The following is a 24,414-nucleotide window of genomic DNA, read 5'->3' as shown; positions in this document are numbered from 1 at the left end:
GGCGCCACAAGCAACAGGTGGCCCGCTTCCACTCGCCACGCTACGCCACCTTCACCAAAGACTGCAGCCTCCCCTCGACACGTATAACACTCGATCGGACAACCAGGCAATATCACATCTGTCCTTACACTTATCTACCTTGTGTTGGGCAGGCATTCCACACGGAATTACTTTAAATCGTCCTTCAAACACGCCGCCAGCTCCGAAACGTCGTTTCTCATGCTCTGACGCGGAACATCCTCCTCACGTCTCCTGGCAAGCACGGCCCGAACGCGACACAAGGTCGCACCGGGACACACATTTGCAACAAAGAGCCCCCCCACGCATCGCCATCATGCATTGCCCACTTGTCCTCGGCATGGGGCTAACCTCCTTGCTGCCAGGCCTGGCATCGGCCGCAAAGGTGCCGAAAAACGCAATCCTACTCTCCGAGGTTCAGTCCCTCACCCTCCGCGGCGGGGGTGCAAAGACGACCCACCGCCGCGTGGCTGCCGCGCCGCAGCTGAAATGCCTCTCCTCCAAGGCCATCTGCGACTTGCACGAAATTGATGTCATGCGGTGTACCAACCAGGGCGCCGGCTACTCCTCCGAGGACATCCAGTGGTCCTGCGTCGCCTCGCTGCCCGAGGAGCTCAAGCTTGGGTCGACAGACGTCATCTGCGAAGGCTACTCCAGCTCCGACGACCCGTACATCCTCCGCGGGAGCTGCGGCGTCGAGTACCGACTCGCTCTGACCGACAAGGGTGAGCGGCGCTACCCGAACCTCGGCAAAGGGGGGGATGGCGAGTCGGATTGGGGCGCCTATCTCTTCGGGATCCTCTTCGTTGGCGTTCTAGCTTGGATCGTGTACTCAGCATGCGTGGCTGGTGCGCAGAATCGAAGGCACGGCGGGGACGGGCGCCGCCGTGGTGGGGGAGGCGGCGGCGGCGGCGGTGGTCCCGGAGGTGGCGGCGGCGGTGGATGGGACCCCGGCTTTGGCCAGGACGACGACCCTCCCCCACCGTATCCGGGCACGAAACCCACCAACCAAGGCGGGCAGCAGGGATGGCGCCCCGGGTTCTGGACGGGCGCGGGCGCGGGCGGCGCTGCAGGTTACGGAGCCGGCTACTATCACGGCAGGAACAGCGCGAGGAACCAGTCAGGGTACGGCACCGGTGGCGGCTGGGGTAATGACAGCACCTCAAGCTCGTGGGGGGCCGGCCCGTCCAGGTCAACCAGTTCATCGTCGAGCTCGGCGCGCCACGAAAGCACCGGTTTCGGATCCACCAGCAGGAGATAGGGAAGGCGATTTCGTTTTGAAGTAGCCATGGAGTAATCTGAACGTGTTGGGCCAGCTCGACTCTAGGTCTATCCTGTACTCCGCCCTCTCGCACACCGTTCTCACCGGCCTCCGACTATTGTGTGGCCAGTCGAGATTGCCGGAGGGCGTGGCACTATTATGTACATTCCCGGAGCCCGGGTCGTCTTCCATACGCGTAAAAGTACAACCACCCATCATTTCCAATTGCGAGCGTCTTTTGGGTAAACCCCCAAGGTATCATACCATGAAATCCCCTGCTGCGAAAGCGAACTCCAAACTGCGCAAACATCTGTGATGCATAATCAAAACATCGGTTCCTCGTCGCCCTCTCGACGAGTCAAAATAATTCATGTGAGCCAAACCCCCATGACGGGGTCTAGTGATGGACGGACATGACGTCTAACCGGTCGAACGCCCTTGAGCAGTTGGGGCATTTGCGCATGCGGTTGCTGATGCGGTCGTCCACGCACTGGTGGCAGAACAGGTGCCCGCATGTCTTTAGGGCCGTGTCTTTGAAGTTGTTGCGGCATACCGTGCAGAGTGCAAAGGTCTGGGGGTTGCTGTTAGCCATCTGGTCAAACGGGCGGCGGAACACGCCGACTTACCCTAAGCATTTCCTCTTCCTCCGACGAGTTGCTCAACGCCTTGCGCTTCCACTCGTCCTTATCCTTCTGCACCATGTCTGCGCGCACCTTTAGACGCTCGACCTCGGCCTCCTGGGTAGTGGTGCGTTCTCGGGCCGCCGCAACGGCTGCATCGCGCGACTTGACCAAGTTCGTCAGCTCGCTGACCTGGTTCTTGTACGATTCGGCCCGGCGCGCCGCATCGGAGCTGGCGGACTCCATCTTCTTGTGCTCCGCCGCCATGGCCGCGTTGGCCTGCTTCAGGTCCGACAGCTGCTTTTCGAGGTTGCTGATCAGGACTCGGTTCTGGGCCTCGACCTCCTTGAGCTGAGTCACTATCTCGGAACTCTTGCGGTTCTGGCTGCGGAGCACGCTGAGCTCGCGGTCTCTCATGTCGGCATCCTTCTTCACGGCGAAGTACTTCTGGTCGACCTTTTGCTTTTCGGCAAGGGCAGCCGAGGCGCGCTCCTCGAGTACCGTGTACTCCATGACCTTCTTCTGCGCCAGGCCCATCGATCGCTTGTACGCTTGCTGCAGGGCGGGCAGCTCCTTGTTGATGGACTCGAAATCTTGCTGGAGCTTCTTGTACTTGGAGAGCAGCTCGTCCGCGGGCATGCTCTCCAGTTCGGGATCGGGGTCGGCCATCTGCTGGTCCTCGGTGGGCTTCAGGCGCTGCAGCTCAAGCTCCAGGGAAGCGATTCGGTCCTCCTGGGCGCCTGTGAGCTCCTTGAGGTGCTGCAGCGCCTGCTTCTCCTCCTTCTCTCGCGTTTCCAGCATGTTAGCCTTAGCGTACCACTCGTCTCGGGCCGCGCGGATCCGGGTCAGGTCGGCGTCGCGCTCCTCAACCTGACGCTCGAGATCCGAGGTGATCATTTGCGCCTCATCGTTAAGCTTGGTCCGGAACGCCGTCCGCTCGGACTGAAGCCTTTCAGCTTCCTCCCTTAGCTGCTTGTTCGTGGCCTCCAAGTGGTTGATCCGCTTGATCAGGTCTTCGTTCTGGCCCTTGAACTGCTTGAACACATCCGTCCGGATGAAGTCTTCGTCGGTGAGGCCCTCCCTTCGCGCCTTGAGCGCCGAGTTCTCCTCCTGCAGGGTCTTAATGTCCACCTGCGCAGACTCCAGTTGCTCTTTCTGCTTCTTAACGACCGCCGATGCTTCCTCGAACTTGATGAGTGCCTCGGCGGCGTTTCCGTTTGCTTCTGCTGCGGCGCTTCCATTTTCTCCGCCGGCGATTGTTGGCTTGGCGCTAGCGATGAACTGTTGTTCGAGCTTTTGAACTTGGGCGCTCTTCAGCCTGTCCATGCGCTTCTCGGCCTTGAAGAATCGGAGGCTGGCCTTGTTCAGGTCCTCCGACAGTTGCTCGTTCTCTTGCTGTGCACGGTCCAACTTGACCAGATAGTCCTTTTGCTGAGCGAGTAAGGCGTTGACCCGCGTCTCCAGGTCAGCAATGTTCGGCGTAATCTCTCCCCTGGCGTTTGCGATGCGATTGAGCACGGCCTCGGCCCGTTTCTTGATGTCAGAGGCGGTGTCATCCAGGTGTCGTTGGAATTCGTCGTTGTCCTTAAAGTGAGTGCTGGTGATATATGGAGGATCTGTTTGTGTCAGTTCGGATCCGGTTGCATCGGGAGGGGGGTGGTATTTACTGGACGGGCCCAAGGGAGGCGGTAGTGCCGGGTCCGCGAGCTGTTCCATCTCCTCCAGAACCTAGTGAGAGTCAGCCAAGCACCTAGGTACGGGATCTGTTGGACCGACCTGTTTCCACCATGCTTCAATGATGCGGATATGGTCTTCGCGGTATACGAGGGTTTTCTGCAGTTGTTCAACGCGCGACTCGAAGTCGGCCTTTTCCCTTTTTGTTTCTTGCAATTGTCGATAAATGGCGCCCTTTTGATAGTTCTGAACTCATCATCAGCTCGGGCCCCTTTCCATGTATTTCGCGCCAGGCGATCGTGTTCAAGTGTGAAAGCGTGGAGGGAGATCGGATGCGTGCAAGGTAGGTAGACGCAGTGCCGTCATGCAGCCTCGTCGGCGGATCGAAAGGTCATTCCAGGCCAGTCGACCGCGACCCGCCAGTGTTGGACGTGGCTTTGAGCATTCGATGGTCGTGATGTCGCGTCGCCATTGATGGCAGATGGGAATCGGGCGGGGGTCCATTGATTGTTGAGAAAACTTGACGTGTTGGGAAACTGTGATCTCGTGACACTTACCTCGATCCAGTGCTCCTCGGCGGTGTCACCACCGTCGCCCTTGGACTTGCTTCCATTGACGGTCTGATGCCGCTTGCTGGGCGGGGCGAGGTCCTCAGCGGTGCTGATAGGAGGTCTCTTCCTGTCCTCCATCTTGGATAAGGTGGACGGACGGGGGGAAGCAGTCGGGGCTGAGGTTACTACAGGCATGAGAAAGGTAGGGATGCTGCAACAGCGTACGCATCCGGGTCGGCGAGGCGATCAAGGCGGCTGGATGGAACAGCTGAGGGTTTTCAGAAGTCGATCCGAGCCATACGTGTGTTGGGATTGTCGGGCTAGTCTGATTCGGCGCGGAATGAGGAAGGAAGCCTTGGGCAAAGGAGGTTGAATTTTCGAGGTTGAACGCCGACGCTTCACGTTCAAATCAAGCCAGACCGGTCCACTCCTCAAACAGGACTAGCTTCGCGCTAGTCCGGATGGGGAACCGTCCTCTTATCGGCCAGTCAGGCGTCCCGCGCAAAGTACACGGTTCGGTTAATCGTCGGGGTCCCTCAAATTCACTTATCACTTTTTCTCGAGATCCCGCCATCCCGCCATGACTGACAAAAAGTCTGGTTCGCAAGCGACAAGCCACCACCTGCAACCACTCGACTACCCCGTACACCTCTGCTCCGGCCATGAGGCTCTATAAACGACGGTAATAGATCATATGCACCATCGCCATCATGAGTTCCATGTTCAAGAAAAAGGGCGGTATGGCTTTCAAGCCGAAAATGCCCCAGGCTCGTCCTCGAGCGCCTGGGGCTGCCGCGCCGCAGCCCCCGAGGGCGCCGTCGTCGACTGCGACCGAACCCGCGGCCGAGGCAGGGACTCCCGCCGTTCCGAGCGATACGCCAGTGCAGGTGATGGCCGGAACCAGCGCGGGAGCGAAGGATCCCGCCGGAGAACAGCCCACCAACACCCCGCCATCGACCGAGCCGAACACGATGCCCCAACCACAACCGTCAGCGGATGAGCCTGCTGCTCCTGCTTCGACATCGAACAAGAGCAACCAGAGGAAAGCCGCCGAACCTTTCGCCAGCCGGCCAACAGCGCAGACGTCAACCGCCTCTGTGCAGAGCGCCCAGCAGCCAGCATCGGCTGCCGGCGAAGCCCATATGTCCGAGACGTCAACGCCCGCCGCCCAGCTAAATACACCACCCGCCACCGCCTCTTCCGTGACCGAGGTGGCTCTTACGACAGAAACCCAGGGCGACACTGGGGCTGTGCCAGCAGATCATGTACTGGACGCAACTACAAAAGGTCCCGTCAAGCGGTCCCGAAAACGAGCCACAGAAGCGGCCGAGACTGCTGCAGGAGCCGAAAACGGTACCGCGGCCCCGAAACCCAAGCGACCGCGGAAACAGAAGGAAGTCACCACGGATGGCGAGGCGGCTCAGACACGGCCACCTCGGCCGAGGAAGAGGAGGACGACGGAGGACGGCACGACGACGGAGACGGATACGATATCAAAGACGTCGTCGAGACCCCGCCGAGCCCGCTCGGTAACACCGGAGGACGCCGAGAACCAGGAGGCTGACCTCAGCACCCTCACTATGGGGGACTTGACGAGGGACCTCCGTATTGGCAAGAAGTTCAGCCGGCATGAGGAGCTCCTGCAGCGCCATCGCGAGAAGCAGGCGAGGGCCCGGGAGAGGCTCAAGGCCAAGAGGAACGGCTCGGAAGATGTTGCTTCGGAGAGCGGGACACCTGCGCCAACGTCGAGCGGGCAGGCGACGCCCGCGGCCGCCCTCCCGCCGAAGCCGACCAGCATGGTCTCGACAGGACCCCAATTCCAGATCATCGACGGCCAGATCGTGGTGGACCAAAACTCACTGAGCCTCGACCGTCACGCCATCGCCGCTGCGGCCGCCGAGGGCGAGGACATGCTCGAGATCGAAGAGAACGACTTCACGACCCTCACGACGCAGAACAGCTACAGGACGGGCTCGAAGCTTAAGGGGCCCAACGTGTGGACCGAGGAGGAGACGGAGCTCTTCTACCGCGGGCTCCGTATGTTTGGCACCGACTTTCAGATGATCAGCGGCATGTTCCCCGGCAAGAACCGGCGGCACGTCAAGATGAAGTTCAACCGCGAGGAGCGCCACGCGCCCGCGCGCATCGACGCCATCCTCGTCGGCAAGAAGGAGCTCCAGATCGACCTCGAGGAGTACAAGACGTGGACCAAGGCCGAGTACGAACCCGTCGAGGCCATCATGGCGGCGCAGCGCGCGCAGCAGGCCAAGTTCGACGCCGAGCAGGCAAAGGTCAAGGCGGCCAAGGACGCCATCAACGCCAGGAACTTTGCCTCCCTGCAGGACAGGGGCGAGGGCGGGCCTGCAAATGAGTCCTCCGCGGCAGCGGGCAGTGGTGGTGGTGCGGCCGGCGGCGGCAGCGGCAAGTCCAGGCCGAAGCAGCAGGCCAACGTGGGCCCTCAAATAACGGTCGACGCCGACGGCATGATCACCATCGACGAGACCGACATGGACCTGGACGCCGGGCGGGGCAAGAAGAGGGGCGCGGGCAGAGCCAAGAAGAAGGCCGTCGAGTACAACATGCGCGGCGAGATTATCCACCGATGAAGGCGCTGGAACGAACGGGGGCTACGCGGGCAAGGGAGTGGGAAACCGGAGCGGCTACCAGAGACAGATACCCTTTGCTTTTTCACGAGGAAAAGATACAACACAACACGGTCTTGGTGGGGGCACCTACATTTGCATCAGGCGGCGTCGGTATTACGGTTTCTTTCTTTGGGTTATGTAGTTTGCAGCGAGGGTTCAGGAATCGAATCGGAACACACACGGGCAGGACGCCCTGCGCACAGCCGCGGGAACACTCGCAATAGCTTTTATTGGAGATCTTTAGGACCCTCTTTTCCAGCCAACGTGCTTTAACTATACATGTTTGCCGTCCCAACGCCAACGCCCCCCTCCTCCTCCTCCAATTATGATAATCTCTGCCATTATTGCCCATAGCCAACGCTTGTGCGCCCTTCTTCCTCGTGCCACCGCGCCAGGCGAAAAGAGCACAATGAAAAAGAAAGACTTTCCAAGAAAGATAAATCAAAAATTAGACCTCGTACGGTTCCTCTGAGGCCCCATACGGCGAGGGGTATGGCCGCGGTGTGCAACGCAGATCTCCCTCCTCCACGGCCCGGGGCTCTTGATCTCCGGGCCGTTAAGCTGGTAAGTATAGAGAAAAGAAAGGCACCGTCACAAGAACAAAGACACGCGCCTAGTCATGTACTGCTTTGAAGTGAGGCCAAATCATAGGCAGCAGCGTCACTGAGGCCAAGTATCCAGGCAACACTGTGACGAGAAATGGCATTGGAAAGTTGAATTAGTTGGTACTACCTGGTCTGGCTACCTAGGTTTAACGCCGCGCTCTCTTTCAAGCCGGAACGGGAGCACTCCTGGCCACAGACAAGCATGTACGTTGCAACTGCGCGCGACATGCGACCTCCGTATGTGTGCAAGTCAACCCCCGCATGTCGTCCTCAGCCGACCTGCCTCCGCGCCGGCTCTTGGGAAAAGAATCTAACTCCACGAATAATGAGGACGGCGGCCCCGTGCCCATGCTGACATGGATCCTGTCGTCGCGACTAGGTATCCTAAAGTCTCCCTCGAGTCGTTGTTACCCAGTCAACACCGTCCGGCAATCCCTGAGTCTTGCGTGTCTGTCATAGAATGTGTAATCATGCGGTCGTAGCGGATCGGCTTAGTTCTGGGGCCCTTCATCGTCGTCGGGCTGGTCGAACAGGAAGTTCGCCGCGAGCTCCTCGTTCTTGTCGCAGGCGAAGTAAGCCTGGATGGCGGCGTCGCGGTCGAAGCCGAGGCGGCATAACTGAGCGATTGTTAGTACCCTCGCATCAGAGACCAGGCTGCAGAATAACCTACCCGTTCGATGGCGTCACGCTCCTCCTCGGTGACCTGGATGGCTTGCGCACCGGGGGGCAGAGGAACGTCGTCGTCGACCTCCTCACCGAGGAGCTGCAGGAACTGATCGGGGTTGTTGGCGATGAGCTGGGCAAGCTGGGGGTTGCCGGCGCCGAGCTGCTGCAGGATGGGTTCCAGCATCTGGGGCTGTTGCTGGACGACCTGGCGCAGTTGCTGGAACTGGGCGTTATTTCTGAGGAAGTCCAGATTGCCGAAACCACCCTGGGCGGCAGCCGCGGCGGCAGCGGCAGCGGCAGCCTGGGTGTTGCCACCGGCGGAGGCTCCACGTCCACCGCCACCGCCACCGCGAGCCTGGGCGGCTAGGTCGAAAAGGTTGACGTTTCCATCGTCGTCGCCGCCGGCAGCACCGGTGGCGGGCTGGGCGGGCTGGGCAGCAGCGGCAGCCTGTCGCTGCTGCTGCTCCTCTTGAACGCTATCGGGGATGCCCTGCAAGAATGTCAGTTGCGGACGTCGGCTACGGGGCTGTGACAGCTTACGTTCAGCAGGTACTCGACGGCTCTGTCGGGGTTGTAGAAGGCGGCACGCATGGCGGCGTCGATCTGAGCACGTTCGAAACCCATGGCCTCCATGTTCGCAATCACCTCCTGGCGCTGGGCGCCCATGGCCATCGACGGGTCCGTGGGTCCAGCATCGCCGCCGCCTGTGGTCCTGGCAGCGGGGGTGGGCGTGGCGGGAGCGGCGGCGGCGGGCGCGGCAGCGTGGGCAGCGGGAGCGGGAGGTGCGGCCGGAGTCGCGGCAACGGGCTGAGCGGGAGTCGCCGGGACAGCGGGCGCCGAGGATTCAGCGGCAGGCGTGGGCTTGGGTACCTTGGGCTATTGGGCCATCAGTAATCAAGCAAGCGTGATGGGACCACCGTTGTACGAACCTTGTTGACCATGCAGACGACGAATCCCTTCTCTTCAATCTTGTAGGACTCAACAGTGTCGTCGTCCTTCAAGATCTTGCCTAGTAGCTGTCAGCTTGAGCCATCACGTCCCCTTTCCCCCCCCCCGGATCCAGGGACCTACCAGAGTAGATAAGCTTCTGGTCCTTGGGATCCCATCCCTTCTCTCCGGCAATCTTCTGCTTGACAGCAGAGACCTGTTCATCCCGTTAGCTTCGTGGCCGGGTCATCGCGAGGCAGCTGTGGAAGAGCTCATAGGCGGGGATGTGGGGTCGGAACACACAAGGTCGGTGGGCTCAACATCGAGCGTGAATTTTTGTTGCTTCAAGTCCTAGACAAAGAAAAGAAAAGAAAAAACGTCAGCAAGAGCTCATGTTAGAAGAGGTGAGGCGCATTGCATCAGGGCCATCGCCCTTGGGTGGGAGGAAGCTGGGCTGGGCTGTGCATACCTTGAAGGTGACCTTCATCTTGGCTAGCTTTCGGGCAGCGGAGGGCTGCAATCACAAGGGGAGAAGGGTAAGGTGATCGGTGAGGTCGGACGAAAGGATGCGGGATGGCTGTGATGGTAAGCGCTGAAAGAAGATGCGCAGTGAGCTGTGGGTGCAAGATGAGAAACCCGTCACCCGGTTGGTTTTGTTGTGCGCAGGAAAGACTGGTACAGAATTAATGGAGATGACGAAGGTAAGTGGTGACCTAGAAGTCGGTGTTTGGTTGCTGCGCAGTGGGGGAAGGCGGCGGCGGGCGGCTCCAGTTGGTTGGCTGAGGTACCTCCTTCCATTTTCTTTCTGAGTTGGTGCTGGTTCACTGTCTTTCCGCCCATTTCCCCACTAAAAACCAGGCCGGAAAGAGCACAGATAACTAGCTAGCGCATCGGTCGGGTGGCGCTTTCCTAGCCAAACTTTCTTTTCCTCCAGGAAAGTGGCGGTGCAAGAGGGCCTTCCTGGTGGCTCAGACTACTAGGAGCACGGAGATGGGTGGACAACAGTACCAGAATCACAAGACGACGGTCGATAAGATCATGAGGTAGGCAACTCAGGGCGCTTTCCCATGGTTTATCATCATCCCGTTCGTCCTCGCAGCCGCGTGTAGAGCATCATCACGCAGAAATTTCGGCTGCCACTTCGGCTGCCACAGAAAGCGGGGTGTCGTACCTGTCAGCGTTATACAAACGCCTTAGGGCAGTACGAACGCATCCAGCCCCAGGCTTCCGCGACAACGTGTCCAGCTTGCATGATAGCACAAGCCACTCTCTGACCAGCTCAGCTTTCCAGTAAGATAGCACTGGTCTTGCTGGACAGTTGCAGGAACGCCTGGCCCGCAGCTGGAACCGGACCTGTCGCTGAGGTAAGAATGTGCCCGTGCTTGAGCCCGAGCCCGAGCCGACCGGGTTGCCAAGAGATCCGCAGCGGTGTCGCGGAGCAGGATCATCCATAGTCCGAGATCCCCACCGGTCGGTCCGGCGCGACACATGGGACCTACTATCGTCTATCCCCTCAGATCAGAAGACAACTCAACCCAGACAGTCGGGTACTGGTTGCTACTCCAGACCCGCTTGCACCGCACACGCATTGCTCACTCGACAGATTCATGTGACTCGTTAAATATATTGTAGCTGCTGTAGCTTTTCTTGTTTTCCGCCGGCGTCTCGGCCGGCAGCCGCGGGATCTTTCCCCCCCTCCCCCCTCTCTCTCTGTGCCTCCTAGGACAACGCCGCGCTGTACAAAGAAAACAAATCCGTCAAATATGGTATCACCGCCTGAGCATATACTTCCCGTTGTCTAAGGACAAAATAGCAATTAGACATTCATGAGGACCGCGCCGGGTCAATTTTTCCCCTTATCCCCTTTTTGGTTTCCAAGGCACGGGCATGCCCTTGGTTACTGCCGGCATGCCGTTTTTCCGTCATCATCATGACTGCTCCTGCTCAACGTCTCCGTCAACCCGGAGCTTCCGGCTTTGGTATCCGGACAGGCTCGTCCGGGACCCGGCGGTCAGAATCCACTCGGGAATGGGAGGCGTCATCTGTCTTTCGCCGAGAGCCTCATCTTCCTCTTGGGGCGACGGAAGCTCGCCCTCCTCCTTGATGGACGGCGGGTTGCTGGGGAAGAAGTTCTCAAAGCTGCTTGCGCAGCTGAGAGGGCTAGGGCCCGAAGGCAGGCTGCCGCTTCTCATGCGCCGAACGCTGTTCCGGTCTGGAATAACACGGCCTGCGTCGGGAGCCGCGGTGACGACGGTGCCAGGCGTCACCATGGGCGGCGGGTCCGGGGAGTCGGACCGGAATAAGGGGTGAATGTGCGATTCGCTCGCGGAGCCCTGCATGGTGAATGCGGGCTCGGGGCGCCGGAGGGAGCACTCGCTGGCAGGAGCCTGCAGCGTAAAGGTGTGCTCAGGATTCCGGAGACTGCCCATGGGAGCGGGGCTGTAACTGCGGCTGCGGCAGCGAGGGCGAGGGCGCGGGGTCTCCAGGTCCATGTCCAGTGGCGTGCCGGGACTGGGACTGCGGCTGGTGGTGGGGCTGGCTGGGATGGTCTCGAGGAACCTTCCAGGGACTGGAGACGACGTGCCGAGGACTGTCAAGCGGCTTTGCATGTCGACGGAGGAGGTGTCCCATGAGTCGAACGAAGGGTCGTCGTTGACGCTGCTAGACCGCGACCGGTAGTGGTTCGAGTCAATCGACGACGCCCGCTTCTTGTCCCTCAGCGGCAGCAGACGGGTTCTCGAGGAGATGGGCCGGACGACGTTGGACAGCGAGGAGCGGATAGAGTACAGCGTCTCGGTCGCAGAACGGCCGCTGCTGGACTGGGGCGGGGTCTGCGAGCCCATGGAGACGGATCGGCTCCTGCTCTCGAACGTCGGGCAAGTACGGTGGTAGGGGACCGACTTGATGTGGACGTTGGAAGTCTTGCGGGACTCCTCATCCGAGTGGAGCGAGCCCGCCCCTTGGCGGGCGAAAAGGCGAGCCAGGACGAAGTGAATGACAATGAAAATGAGCTGGCACGCAAAGCAGAGGCCGAGAGCGACGGACGAAGCGATGAGGAAGCTTGTCTGCTTCGCACCCAGAACGGAGTCTGGCAGGGCCTTCGCGGCATTGCCGAGGCAGATCATGGTGGCCACCGAGGCGGCGGTGGCCAAGACGCACGTGAGCATGCTGGCGGCGAACATGATGCTGATAAGGCGCTTTGAACAGCTTCGGGACCTGGGAGTTAGGTTCGCAGACATCATCCATCCCATGATGGCCAGAAGGATGCTTTCCAATATCGACGACAGAATCGACGAAGTCCGGACTGGAGGGTTTACGGTAATGTGGGCAGCGAGCACGACGTGGATGACGACGATGGTGATGGTGGCGATCAGCGCCACGGCGCCGGCCGCAACGGGAAGAGCTCGGGGCAGAGTCATTGTGAAGCAGCTGTCAAAGCCTAGGAACCGAGAGTGAACGAAGTGAAGGCGGGGGCCGGGTCTGCTTCGTTGCAAACGCAGCTATATCGCACGAAAACAGGCAGAGGGCGCGTTGTTTGTTGGTCTGCCAGAGACCGGTGGGTCGGCGGCCTGGTTGCTTCCCAACGACGGACGGACCTAGACGCTGCGAAGCCCGTTCGAGCCGTGATCGTTGACTAGATGACAGACCGACCGGCGAGTTGATCGGCTACTCGAGTCGACGAGGGCTGGGCCCCGGGCGGGCGAGGCGGCCACGAAACGAAGGCGGGTGAAAGCGGAGAGTCTTCCCAGCAAGGCGTCTACGGGAAAAGCGGGTGTATTTAGGACGCGGTTGGCCAGCCGTGTACATGAGCACTGTGAAGGTTCGATCTGTAAGAGAGCTCCGTGTAGAAACTCTCTCGACAGGGGCGAGTAAGGTTGGGGGCTATTGTTGGAAAGCGACGAACGGGATGTCGAGCAAACGAGCAGCGAGGCTTTGAACTGCAACGGACGGGCCGGGGTGCTTGAGGTCAAGGCAGCGAGAATAGGCCGTGTTGTCGAGCCGGACTGCTGACAGCGAAATATGGAAGGCGATATGTTGAACGAGAGAATAACAGTTGGTGAGAACGAACGGAAAGGGGGTTTTGGAGGAAAAGAGGTGTATGTGTAGGGTGAGAGGGGGACGAAGAACGAAACCTGGGAACCAAACGCATAAAGTATGGCAGGCGGTCGTGGACGTGTTTTTGTGCGTGCGGGTGCCCGGCGTGGCCTGGGCTGGGGGATTGATGGTATTCCCTGTCGGGGTGGAGGGGAGGAGCTGGCTGGCACTAGAGGCGCTGCGTCGCGTGGGCAAACGGCAGACCGAGCGAGTTTATTCGTACCTTACGCACACGCCTCGGCCGGCCGGTGGGCTCTCTCTTCCATTTTTATTTTTTATTTTTTACTCGCTCCTCCCCCCCTACCCCCTTCCTCCCGGGTCCTAACTCAAATGGCCCAGGGGTCAGTGAGAGGCGAGGGAGTGGAGGACGGCGACGGCAAGGATATTGGGATGCTGTGACGGGGCGTTCGGAACGAAACACTGGCAGCTACCCTTGTCCGTGTGCCGGGGGGCGTGTGTTTTTGGGACGCCGGACAGAGAGCCCGGACCTACTTACATACAGTACATAGTATCCGTAGTATGAGTGGCCTGGGATCTTGGCCAGGACTGGGGCTTGGTGACGAGATGATCCCTGATGGGCTGCTGACGCTCTGCCGTGTGGCCCTGGGCATGTATTCAGAATACCTGACTGCAGAGTCAAGCCGCGTGTTTACAAGCGTAGTGCACGAGAAGAAGCAGGGCTATTTCGTCCCATCCGATGATGCAGCTGTCGCAGTTGCTGCCGCTGTACGTGGTGCTCCCACCCGTTGTGCACAGAGCCAGTCAAGGTGCTTGCTGGTCAACGACCGGACGAAGCGAGGCCCATGTATTGTAGACTACCTATACTCTCTGACCTCGTCGCTTCTTGTGTGCATGTGGGACCCGGCAGAGGGAGCACATGCGAATAATGTCGTGGCCAACTTCCCAATTGACCCACGCCGCTTCGAGCGCGCCTCGATGCCGTGTAGAGACCCGTCACCATACGCTTCGTGCGACAACGGCATGGTCTATCTTTGGTGGTGGCATAAATGGCGACGGGATGGCAAGAGCTGACAGCAGGGCTGCAGGGGATGATTGGCCGCTCCGCCAGGGCTAGATGAGGACGAAGCCACAAGCGCAATGTGAGACATGGGAAAAACGAAAGCACAAGACACGATGGGCGTCTCTGGGGGTGGAAAGGGAGGGGGATCGCCCATCATCCTGTCAGGAGGCGGCTCTGGGAGAAGAAACGAAGGCTTTCGCCTGCCACAATGGGATTGGATAGATACCTAATATTATCTGTAAAAAGAAACGGGCATGTGTGGCTGACTCGCTGGCTGACGACATATGTTGTGCCAGGCACACCTCCGTACGGCTTTTCGACAGACCTCGTCTCCGATATAGGTCGCAGTCGCTGTTAAGCCCGGAGCTTGTCCCTTGCGTGGCTTGCGTGGTTATTCCCTGATATATTGCTGTTGCATCCATTGTTTACTTTCTGCCCACCCGAGCACAAGGCCCATGGGAACCGATAGCTTGGAACGCAGCAAGCTCTGGGCCATTTAAGCTCTGTTTACATCGTGTCGCTTTTGGCATGGCCGCAACGACGTACCGATGAAGAGGCACTATTGTGCTCTCGATAGGCCTCGCCGCAGGGTAAGGCTAGACTCTAGAGCTGCAGTCGCCATTTCATGTGAGGGGAGGTGCAGACACACAATCTCCGAGCCTCGCAGGTTGCCAATGGCGAGCTGTGTCCCTTGCATCCGCGAATCAGACGGCCCCATCTATCAATAATCATCCGCCAGCGTGCCTCAACACTGTTCGCCCGCAGCAGAGGCACTGCGATCGTCGAGGCTAGCAATGAGATGCATGGCGTCTGATGTGCTCTTTCTTTTTGTTGAGACAGGGCATGGGTTCTTGTCGGCTGGTCGCGAGCCGAAGGGGGGGGGGGGGGGGGGGGGGGGGGGTTCGCTCAGGTTGCGGTCGCCACGCGCAACCCACGACGACTTCAAGACAGGTGAGGGAGCGACGCTGACTGCTGAATCGTCGGGTCAAAAAACAGCAGGACAAGTGGTTTTGGTTGGACAATCTTGAACCATCCATCCGACCGTTGGCATGGCAATTGGCCAATGCAAGAGGACAAAAGCCAGTGCGCTCTTTTTTTGAGAGGGGTGTTCCTTACTGCCTTGGTGTGCCATTCTCCGCGAAGCAACTTCCGGGGTGGTCTAGTGGGGGAGCTGACGGGGCACACGTACCTGAGGGGCTCAGGAAGAGACAAGGCAGAAGGCAGAGGGGGGGGGAGGGGGGGGGGATGACGGAATGGCTCTGCGCAAGGGTGGTCCAAGCCCGTACATATCAATTAGAGGGGAAGATTTGCATAACAACAGGGCGCGCCCCTTTTGTGCCTCCCCTGGAGCACGCACGCTGTGGACTTCAAGCTTATGCAGAGGGAACCGTATGGTCATATAAACATTGGATAAGGTACAGATAAAAGTACAGCCGTTCCGTGGTGCCTCACGCGCACGACGGCGCCGGCGGTGCTGCCGATGGTATCGCCGACGTTTTATTACCCATACTTTTTTTTAGTTTGGTTCGCAGCGACATGAAGGCGTATGCGAATTCCCGACTGGGCCGAAGTGGCTCCGCCTCCAACGACTCGGTTTGACTGTGATTTCTGGGAGGGGAGGCATGTCGTAAGGTGTAACGGCCTAACCTTTTACTGGGAGGGGGAGTGGAAGAGAAGGGGGGGGGGGGAGAAGAACTCGCGAAAAGGAAAGCCGGCAGAGACAGGGAGCCCGATCTATCGATAAAAATTTTCATGGGTGTCGAAGTGTAAATCGAGGTACATGGAGATGGGCGCAGTTCAAAGGGATCAGAAGCCGGTATCTTGGTCCAGATGTGCATTCGTTGTGTCTTGCAGAGTACCTACCTATTTCCCGATGGGCCCAATCGACTGGTTTGCCACGAGCCGTAAGTGTCTCGTGTGCAAGCATTACTATTCTCGATCGCCGTCAACAACGCCTGGCGGATTTGGCTTCCCCCTTCGCAAAGGGGCGTGGCGGCTTGCCGTAACAGAGGCCCCCCCCCCCCCCCCCCCCCCATCCATACGAAGGAGCAAGGGAGCTCTGATGAAAGGACGACGACAAAATGGTTCGAGACAGTGGCAGATGTGACATTGCCATGCTAGGGGTAACGTATCCCGCCGCGTACCTGGTTCTCACCTGAGTAGTAGTAGTGTACATAGTAGTAGGTACGCACTATGCAATTAGTGCACTATGTTCAGAATATCGCGAATGAAAAACCCTCCTCGCCGGGAAAGGCCTCCCCCATCCAGCCCAAGCACCTTTCACGTTCTTGCCCCTCCCGCACCCCTGCCAGCGTACCCACCTGCTGTGGACCCCAGCACCCCCTTCCCGCCGTAACGGTGTTACCATCCTGCTGCCCTGATTCGATGACTTTTCTCATTTCCCTCTCCGCCGCTGCAAATCTCGCGCGCCAGTGATCAGCAACGCCAACAAGGCCCAGAACTATAGACTTTTCCACCATGGCTTCTTTAACCCAGACTCGTCTCCGTCTCTCTCCACAACACAACCACTTTTCCACGACACAGCCCCGGCTGAGAATGGACCTCACCTTTTTCCCTCTTCCAGCCGGGCTGCAGTCGGCCTGCGACTTCCGTCAAGCGAACGACAGGGCTAATACCCGGGCAGGGCAGGGCAACAGACAGGCCGGCAGCATTGACAAGGCACGGCATACCAAGGCTGCCTGCCACCAGAGCACCACAATCCGACGCGCTCGACGGGGCTTGCGGGAATTAGGTCCATGGCCAGGAGCCTGGAACTCCTGGGCCTTGGAAGAAGTGGTGCTGATGACGAAAGATTGATCTGAGATTCATCCGGCTTTGACTTGACTTTCCCTTCCGACTGGAAGCGAGCGAGCTACTCGATAACCTCCTTGTCGCCCGCCCTCTCTCGTTGATCGAGTCGTCTATTCTTATGGTGTCAGAGGTCCAACTAGCCAGCCAGCTACTCTGTTGGGCGCACGCCGTCGCTCTTTTTTTGGGGGAGGCTTGCGGCACATTTCCACATTTTCCGTCCCTGCTTTCTTTTTCTCCGACATTTTCCAACCAGTGACGCCTGCTCATGCCTCCCCGCTGCTCATCCTCTCTCAAAGCGATGGGCGGGTTCGATTAAAGATGAGACAAGCCCTGCGATTGGCATGCTGGTGGCTCGTCATTGGGCTGACTGGCATGCAGGAGTCCCTCGTTTACACGGCGCACACCTTGTACAGACGGAGGCACTCGTTGCGAAAGAGGATCGGGACACAATTAGGTAGATTGATGACATAAGCTGAAGTGCCTTGCTTCTGCCATTTTCACAAGCACCAGAGTCGGACGGGCTCACCAGTAACGACTACGGATAGTGTACCGGTACACTACCTACACATCATACCTGCAGTACAATACGCCTCGATCCTCCCGGCAGTACGTACCGCGCCTATCTAGGCACCTACATAGTCAAAGACCCATGTACCCGTAAAATTCGATGCGATGTGAGCTAAGGAACCGCTCGCCTTCCGTGGCCCCATGGTTGGAACAAATCCGTCGCATGTCATTCGTCGCATCCCCATCGGACGAAGAATGCCTACCCAGACATGTGCCTGTTCCTGCGTTTAGGGCTTGCTGATGCATCTCGCTGTGGGGGTCGACCCGCGGCCATCTAGGTAGGTAGGTATGCGGTACATGTACGTACCGTACTGCATACAACACAGGCTGCCTTGGCATCGGGAGTAGGTACCTTTCTTGCGACTTTTTCTGCCCGTCAAAAATCTTCACTAGGCGGTTTCGGAAGGAGGGATGTACCGGTAGAGTCATCAACGTGCGGGGTCCGACCCGGAACTGATTCTTTTCCGCAGCAGTCAGCGGCGAGAAAAGCAACTCAGCCAGAACTATTGCTCCTCACTACCGAGCTGGGCCCTTGCCGTCGCTTCCCATTCGCAGCCCGCTCCTAGGATGCTGCCTGGAACGGCCGCTGTCAGAAGAGGGCGGTTTGTTTGGAACGCTGCTGCCATCACGGCCAAAGAAGCGGATGGTTTGCTCCAAGTAATGACAAGTCGGCCCTGTTCTGGGATTCCTAGGAAACACCCCGCCACGACTGCCACATCTACGAGCAGAAAGGCTTCGGTGCAAATGGCATCAAGGCAGACGCTTGCCGCCTGCGAACCGCTGCTTCCCAGGTCCACCCGGTGTTTGACAGAGTTTGAACGGAAACAAAACTCCCACCTCTATCGTCAATCAACGGTTGCCATTGCGACGCTCCTTGGTGTTGCCATATTTGGAAAACACGCACGGCACGCCCAGCAGTTTCGTTTCTTAGCCGGCGCCGCCGAAAGGCCAAAGTATACTTAGTAATTGGCCGCTTGCGCTCAGAGCGAGCGAGCGTTGCAATCCCACACTGTCTGCCAAGCCATCACTGTCGCTATCTGAGGTACGTATCCAAGGCGGTCTCCCTCAAGGTTGCATAGGCACACAATGATACTCTGGCAATTACTGTTTCTATCGTCTTTTTTTACTTAATTTTTTTTGTTTTAGGGATATCTGAAACAGCACGTTGGCGGGCTGCACCGCGCCGCGCCTGACATGCGGAAGCCAACCACTATCGTCGGGCATCCCATTCTCATCTCCACGACTTGTCTTTGTCTCCCTCGTCACTTCAGCCCATTAGAGTCCCCAGGCACATAGGCGAAGTCGTCCCAGCGGCGCCACGCGGGGAACTGCAATGATGACGTCTGATACGTAGCTACTACTATAGGAACAGCGAGGTTATGTCTCTGATTCCCGCCCCGTAGCGATAGGTGTCTGCCTAAATTTACACGCCGTGGCCAGTGAACACAGATGACTGACACGTCGTCTCGCCCTCGTCCACGGCAACATGGAGAATCATCGGGTGGCTTCCATGAAAGCCTCGGAGAGGTGGCAGCCAGCGCACGTGAGTCGGCGCCGGGACGTTGTCCAAGTCAGTGCCGTTGCGGCACGACGCCGGCTCATCGACAGCGACGGCAATCCTGAGTAAGCAACATCCACACGCGGCTGTATCTTGTCTCGCGCACACGCGCCTAGGTCTCCATGCTCGGTATTTGGCTGATTCACGACTGTCCGGGTTCCTCTTGCTCAAAGAGTTATCCTCCGACTCCCGCGCGGATTTACGTCGGTGGCTGGGAATCCGGGGCGAGGCAAGTCGCGGACAGGCCCAATATGGCGAAATGACAACAGTCAACGTTCAAACTTGAAGAGAAGGCGCTCTGCTAAGATGTCAGCATCGTTCGAAAAGGGGGGCCGAAATGTTCTGTCGTCCTTCCAATCTCGGCTACCCCAGTCAGTGCAGCGGCACGACCACCCCCTGCTCTACGAGAAGGAAAGTGTCTCTCATCAAAGCCCTCCGGGTTGAAGCACACAGCCGCGCTCCACTGCCGTGGAACCGGGGATGAAAGTTCATCTCATGTGGGGAAGGCGACGCTGACGGCCCAGCAAGGGTATATCTCTGTTGATATAATCCAGGGGCAGAAGGAGGCACGAGCACTGGTGTTCGCAGCACGTCGGGTCCAACGCTCTGACCGTGATGTCGACCGAAGCGTCCTTCGTAAGCAGGTCGAAGACTGGCCCAGCATCGCGAGATCAAACAGTGTTGTACCAGACGATTCTCTTGCGACCCAACCCAAGTCTCGTAGGCCTCCTTTCGCAATTAGACCCGAGTCGGCACCGCCATTCTCCTGGACCGGCCGGGTGTCTATGCAGTCTAAGCGTTGGGCGCAATGAGTGGAGGATCACGGGGCATTCGATGGCCGGCAGTCACTTGCCCGAGCTCCTCCGTGTTGGAGCCGGCAGAGCACGGGAGCCGATGTGTGCCATGTCCTCGACTCCTGCAAGCGTCACCACGATCTGCTGCAGACGTATATTCGTTGGATCGCGCAGCGCCTTGCGTCAACTTCGTTGCTGGCATATTTGCCCGGTATCATTGGCCAGCGTTGTTTCAAAAGCGGCAAATCTCTCGTCGCGATGCTCGAAAAGTCTTGCGGTTTGGATCCGGCGAGATCATCGTCGCTGCCCCTTGTGATGTGTGCCATATCTCTGTCCGTGGATACCTTCTAGTCAAAATAAAGCAGCCGACGCCTTGTCGGGCTGTGGGCGAGGTGCTCAAATGGAGAGAATAGCAGTCGAAAAAATCGCTGTCGAAAGCCCCATGGACGTCGCGGCTGCAATATTGTCGTTGACGATGAAGGCATGAGTTGGCACGTTGCCGTCATCAAATGCGGGTGAGAGGCGTGGAGGCTGGCTTGCCCGGGTAGCTATCCGTATTTATTGAGGGAAATTCGTTGGGCAAAATTTGGCTGGCCCGCGCCCGGAAGCAACAGCCAACGGGCAGCGGCACATTGCGCCAGAAGATCATCTCTCCTTGTATTCCAGCGTTCCGACAGGCACGCTTGCGCTGCATCTGAGGAAAAGCCTGGTTCGCCCCTCTGATCTCCAGATGATCATGGGCCTCGACCCCGCATCTCAGCGGTCACGACGTCCTCTCGGCCAACATAACGCCGAGTGGTCGCCCGTTTTTGTGAACCACACGGGCAACGGGCCTTCGGCTGCCTTTTACCGGTTCTTGTGTTTATCCAACAGCGCAAGGCCCTGTGAAAGAATTACACGGCGAAGTAGCTCAAAGGAACTACAGCACTGTTCTGGCGACTGGGATACCCCACTATCCGGCAAAGTCGAACAACCCTGGGCCAGCTGATTGCTGGAATGGCGGGTAGTCTGCGCTTGCGTGGGAGCCTTCATTATGTTGCACTCGGCTTGCATTTTCGCGGCTGGGTAGCGGGAGGCCTTTGGCTTGAGAGTCATCATGAAGCTCCTTATGAATCGGCTTGTTCCCAGCGTTCCGTGCAGCGGCGCTGATCTGGAGTGCAACGCCACCTTCGCGATCTGTGTACCCTCGACCTGAGTCCCGCCAAAGCTGTGGTTCGCATCCACCGCCCCAATGCGTCTGTTCCGGGCTTTGACGGCCCTTATCTGGCTGTTCGTGTCGAAGTCTCTGGCGACCAGCAATGGCCTCACTGATGCGGTGACGTGGGACAAGTACAGTGTCATGATCAACGACACCCGAACTTACATCCTGTGAGTCGTTCCGTGAGCTAAAGCAGCAACCCGAGACTGACAACGTTCAGGTCGGCCGAGTTCCACTATCAACGGACGCCCGTACCTGAACTGTGGCTCGTAGGTTGCTCTTTGCCCCTTTGCTCTCTCATCCGCTGACCTCCACGGCAGGACATCCTCCAAAAGTTCAAGGCCAACGGCTTCAACGCCGTGAGGTAGGTGGTGCCGCTGCCGCGCTGGTGTGCTTCGCTCATCGCATCTTGCCTCCAGCATCTACTTCTTCTGGTCTTATCACTCCGCCTCCGAGGGCGTGTACGATTTTGAGACGGGAGGGAAGAACGTCCAGCGGCTGTTCGACTACTGCAAAGAAGCTGGGCTCTATGTCATCGCAAGAGCGGGACCATACTGTAACGTGCGTCACGAGCCCCATAACCCGAGGCCCAAACAAAATGCTGACGCTCGCAGGCCGAGACCAACGGTGGCGGGCTGGCCCTGTGGGGATCTGATGGCCGCTTCGGCAAGCTGAGGTCCTCGGACGAACGGTACCACGCCGGATGGCTTCCCTTCATCGCACGGATCGGCAAGATCATCGCTGCGAACCAGATCACCAACGGTGGCGTGTGTCCTGCCCCTCCCGTCTCCTGGGTTGCTCTCCGCTGATAACGGCTGCAGCCCGTGATCCTTAGCCAGGTCGAAAACGAGTACCAGGAGACGGTCTACCAGGCGAACCACACCTCGGTTGTCTACATGGAGCAGCTCGAGAAGGCCTTCCGTGACGCCGGCATCGTCGTCCCTCTTACCCATAACGAAAAGGGCATGCGCTCAATCTCGTGGTCGACAGACTACAACAACGTCGGCGGCGCCGTCGACATATACGGTCTCGACAGCTACCCGGGCGGCCTCTCCTGCACAGATCCCACGGTTGGGTTCAACGTGAATCGGGGGTACTACCAGTGGCTACGGAATGCCGCAATCACGCAGCCGGGATACCTGGCCGAGTTCGAGGGTGGATGGTTTTCGAACTGGGGCAGCCCTACGTTCTACGACGAGGTACGTTGGGCACCACCGCCATGGCCCGCAGTTTTTGCTGACCGGGCAGTGTGCTTCCGAGCATGACCCCGCTTTCGCGGACGTCTACTACAAGAACAACATTGGCCAGCGAGTTACCCTGCTCAGCATCTATATGGCTTACGGGGGAACGAACTGGGGTCACTGTGAGCACGACGTTCCTCGCTTTTCAGCCATGCCACTGACCCGAGGTAGCCGCCGCTCCTCAAGTTTATACAAGCTATGACTACAGCGCCCCTCTCCGAGAGACCCGCGAGCAATGGACCAAGCTCTTCCAGACGAAACTCATCGGCCTGTTTACTAGAGTCTCGCTCGATCTGCTCAAGGCCGACATGGTTGGAAACGGATCCGGCTATAGCGTAAGTGGTCAGCCATCCCCTTCATACCACGGCTAACAATCGCAGCTCTCCTCGACTTCGGCCTTCAGCTGGGTCCTCCGCAACCCTGACACCCAGGCCGGCTTCACAATTGTGCAGCAGAACAGCACCAACTCCATGAGCCCCATACATTTTGACGTCAAGTTGGCCACAACCGCCGGCTCCGTCACCGTCCCGAACGTTATGCTCAACGGACGACAGAGCAAGATCCTCGTCACAGACTACGTATTTGGCAAGCACACCCTGCTTTACGCCTCTGCCGAAATCGCCACGTACGGCATCTTCGAGACAGAAGTGCTTGTCTTCTACCTGGGAGAGGGCCAGACGGGCGAGTTCGCCTTCAAGGACGAGAGGGACCTTGCTTTCGAGGTCTTTGGCGACGCCGTGCTCGAGGAGGCAACGAACGGCGGCCACGCGGCTTTCACATGGAAGCAGGCCGCCGGTTCGACGGTAATCAAGTTCTCCAACGGCGTCCTGGTGTATCTCCTCGAGCAGAAGACGGCATGGCGTTTCTGGGCCCCACCTACAACGTCCAACCCGACCGTCAAGCCCAGCCAGCAACTTTTCATCCTCGGCCCGTACCTCGTCAGGAGCGCCAGCATCTCTCACGGCGTCCTTCACGTCTCGGGCGACAGCGACACGTCGACCACCCTGGAGGCTTACGTCGGCGACAAGCCCATCGAGACCATCGATTGGAACGGCAAGCGCTTGGCCGCCACCAAGACCCCCTACGGCTCCTTTACCGTGCGGATCCCCGGCGCCGAGGACCGTACCGTGGCCCTCCCCGAGCTGAAGAACTGGCGCGCCGCCGAAGCCCTACCCGAAGCGGCGCCCGACTACGACGACACCCGCTGGGTAGTCTGCAACAAGACGGACACGCCGAGCCCGTACGCCCCTGCCACCCTGCCGGTGCTTTACAGTTCCGACTACGGTTTCTACCCCGGCGCCAAGATTTACCGCGGCTACTTTGACGGCGTCAACGCGACGTCTGTCAACATCACCGCCTCGGGCGGTCTGGCGTTCGGCTGGTCGGCGTGGGTCAACGGGCAGTTCCTCGGCGGCGACGCCGGGTCCGCGTTGGCAACCACCACCAACAAGACGCTCGCTTTCCCCCGGGGTGCGCTTCGCCAGTCGAACAACGTCGTGACGGTGGTTGTCGACTACCACGGACATGACCAGGCGAGTACGGCGCAGGGCATCAACAACCCGCGCGGCATACTCGGCGCCCAGCTGCAGCCCGGCAGCACGCGCACTAACACGGGCTTCAAGCTGTGGAAGCTCACGGGCGCTGCCGGTGGTGAGACGAACATCGACCCCGTCCGCGGGCCCATGAACGAGGGCGGCCTCTACCCGGAGCGCCTGGGCTGGCACCTCCCCGGCTTCGCGCCCACCGGCTCCTCCTGGAAGACGGAAACACCCTTGGACGGCCTCTCCCGCGCGGGTATCCGGTTCTACGTCACCGAATTCACGCTCAATGTCGACTCGGACCTGGATGCACCCCTGGGTCTCGAGTTTTCCGCGCCCGCGGGCACCATCGCGCGCGTCATGTTCTGGATCAACGGGTACCAGTACGGCAAGTTCGTCCCACACATCGGCCCGCAGACGCGGTTCCCTTTCCCGCCGGGCGTGCTCAACAACCGCGGGCGCAACACTCTGGCCGTCAGCCTGTGGGCGCAGACCGACACCGGCGCCAAGCTTGACGGGCTGAAATTGGTGCGCTATGGCCAGTACCAGACAGATTTCAAGTTCAACCGCGACTGGAGCTATCTCCAGCCCGGATGGAAGGACCGACAGGAATATGCTTGAAAC

The 24,414-nt window shown here is 59.0% G+C and overlaps 8 protein-coding genes across 8 annotated transcripts; 5 read left to right on the top strand and 3 right to left on the bottom strand.

Moving 5' to 3' along the window:
* Positions 1-334: 334 nt before the first annotated feature.
* On the top strand, positions 335-1,279 carry LY79DRAFT_592132 (transmembrane protein 66; the record flags this gene model as incomplete). The annotated part of the gene is made up of 1 exon (XM_060561377.1): positions 335-1,279. The coding sequence occupies one exon, from the start codon at positions 335-337 to the stop codon at positions 1,277-1,279; it is 945 nt and encodes a 314-aa protein (XP_060411535.1).
* A 397-nt stretch (positions 1,280-1,676) lies between these two features.
* On the bottom strand, positions 1,677-4,262 carry LY79DRAFT_592131 (BRE1 E3 ubiquitin ligase; the record flags this gene model as incomplete). Its single annotated transcript, XM_060561376.1, has 5 exons — positions 1,677-1,850; positions 1,906-3,515; positions 3,567-3,627; positions 3,676-3,819; positions 4,131-4,262. The coding sequence occupies 5 exons, from the start codon at positions 4,260-4,262 to the stop codon at positions 1,677-1,679; spliced, it is 2,121 nt and encodes a 706-aa protein (XP_060411534.1).
* A 401-nt stretch (positions 4,263-4,663) lies between these two features.
* LY79DRAFT_561290 (myb-like DNA-binding domain-containing protein) lies at positions 4,664-7,060 on the top strand. Its single transcript, XM_060558392.1, has one exon. It carries the CDS (start codon positions 4,835-4,837, stop codon positions 6,728-6,730), a length of 1,896 nt encoding a protein of 631 aa, XP_060411533.1. The 5' UTR covers positions 4,664-4,834; the 3' UTR covers positions 6,731-7,060.
* A 347-nt stretch (positions 7,061-7,407) lies between these two features.
* LY79DRAFT_561289 (XPC-binding domain-containing protein) lies at positions 7,408-9,698 on the bottom strand. Its single transcript, XM_060558391.1, has 7 exons — positions 9,437-9,698; positions 9,271-9,318; positions 9,112-9,184; positions 8,970-9,049; positions 8,581-8,916; positions 8,045-8,530; positions 7,408-7,991 (listed from the first exon to the last, which is right to left on the bottom strand). Exons 1-7 carry the CDS (start codon positions 9,452-9,454, stop codon positions 7,866-7,868), a joined length of 1,167 nt encoding a protein of 388 aa, XP_060411532.1. The 5' UTR covers positions 9,455-9,698; the 3' UTR covers positions 7,408-7,865.
* A 1,197-nt stretch (positions 9,699-10,895) lies between these two features.
* LY79DRAFT_671731 (uncharacterized protein) lies at positions 10,896-12,386 on the bottom strand (the record flags this gene model as incomplete). Its single annotated transcript, XM_060563952.1, has 1 exon — positions 10,896-12,386. One exon carries the CDS (start codon positions 12,384-12,386, stop codon positions 10,896-10,898), a length of 1,491 nt encoding a protein of 496 aa, XP_060411531.1.
* A 1,098-nt stretch (positions 12,387-13,484) lies between these two features.
* On the top strand, positions 13,485-14,169 carry LY79DRAFT_301917 (uncharacterized protein). Its single transcript, XM_060552288.1, has one exon. It carries the CDS (start codon positions 13,582-13,584, stop codon positions 14,092-14,094), a length of 513 nt encoding a protein of 170 aa, XP_060411530.1. The 5' UTR covers positions 13,485-13,581; the 3' UTR covers positions 14,095-14,169.
* Positions 14,170-19,359: 5,190 nt separating this feature from the next.
* Positions 19,360-20,336, top strand: LY79DRAFT_301816 (uncharacterized protein). The gene has a single exon (XM_060552287.1). The coding sequence runs from the start codon at positions 19,635-19,637 to the stop codon at positions 20,127-20,129; it is 495 nt and encodes a 164-aa protein (XP_060411529.1). The 5' UTR covers positions 19,360-19,634; the 3' UTR covers positions 20,130-20,336.
* Positions 20,337-21,044: 708 nt separating this feature from the next.
* Positions 21,045-24,411, top strand: LY79DRAFT_520510 (family 35 glycosyl hydrolase; the record flags this gene model as incomplete). The annotated part of the gene is made up of 9 exons (XM_060555247.1): positions 21,045-21,181; positions 21,232-21,280; positions 21,332-21,375; positions 21,431-21,572; positions 21,626-21,778; positions 21,833-22,210; positions 22,260-22,374; positions 22,424-22,587; positions 22,633-24,411. 9 exons carry the CDS (start codon positions 21,045-21,047, stop codon positions 24,409-24,411), a joined length of 2,961 nt encoding a protein of 986 aa, XP_060411528.1.
* Positions 24,412-24,414: the final 3 nt, after the last annotated feature.

This window comes from Colletotrichum navitas, assembly GCF_030913465.1.
Source record: "Colletotrichum navitas strain CBS 125086 chromosome Unknown LY79scaffold_54, whole genome shotgun sequence".
Classification (NCBI taxonomy): Eukaryota; Fungi; Ascomycota; class Sordariomycetes; order Glomerellales; family Glomerellaceae; genus Colletotrichum; species Colletotrichum navitas.
This window is presented reverse-complemented; position numbering and strand designations above follow the sequence as displayed.

Excerpts from the sequence above, each read along its gene's own strand:
- LY79DRAFT_561290 (XM_060558392.1), top strand. The coding sequence starts at position 4,835 with ATGAGTTCCATGTTCAAGAAAAAGGGCGGTATGGCTTTCAAGCCGAAA.
- LY79DRAFT_561289 (XM_060558391.1), bottom strand. Across the intron at positions 9,050-9,111 it reads CCAGAAGCTTATCTACTCTG|GCAAGATCTTGAAGGACGAC; the intron begins GTAGGTCCCTGG and ends GACAGCTACTAG. Across the intron at positions 8,917-8,969 it reads TCGTCTGCATGGTCAACAAG|CCCAAGGTACCCAAGCCCAC; the intron begins GTTCGTACAACG and ends ATGGCCCAATAG.
- LY79DRAFT_301917 (XM_060552288.1), top strand. The coding sequence starts at position 13,582 with ATGAGTGGCCTGGGATCTTGGCCAGGACTGGGGCTTGGTGACGAGATG.
- LY79DRAFT_301816 (XM_060552287.1), top strand. The coding sequence starts at position 19,635 with ATGTCGACCGAAGCGTCCTTCGTAAGCAGGTCGAAGACTGGCCCAGCA.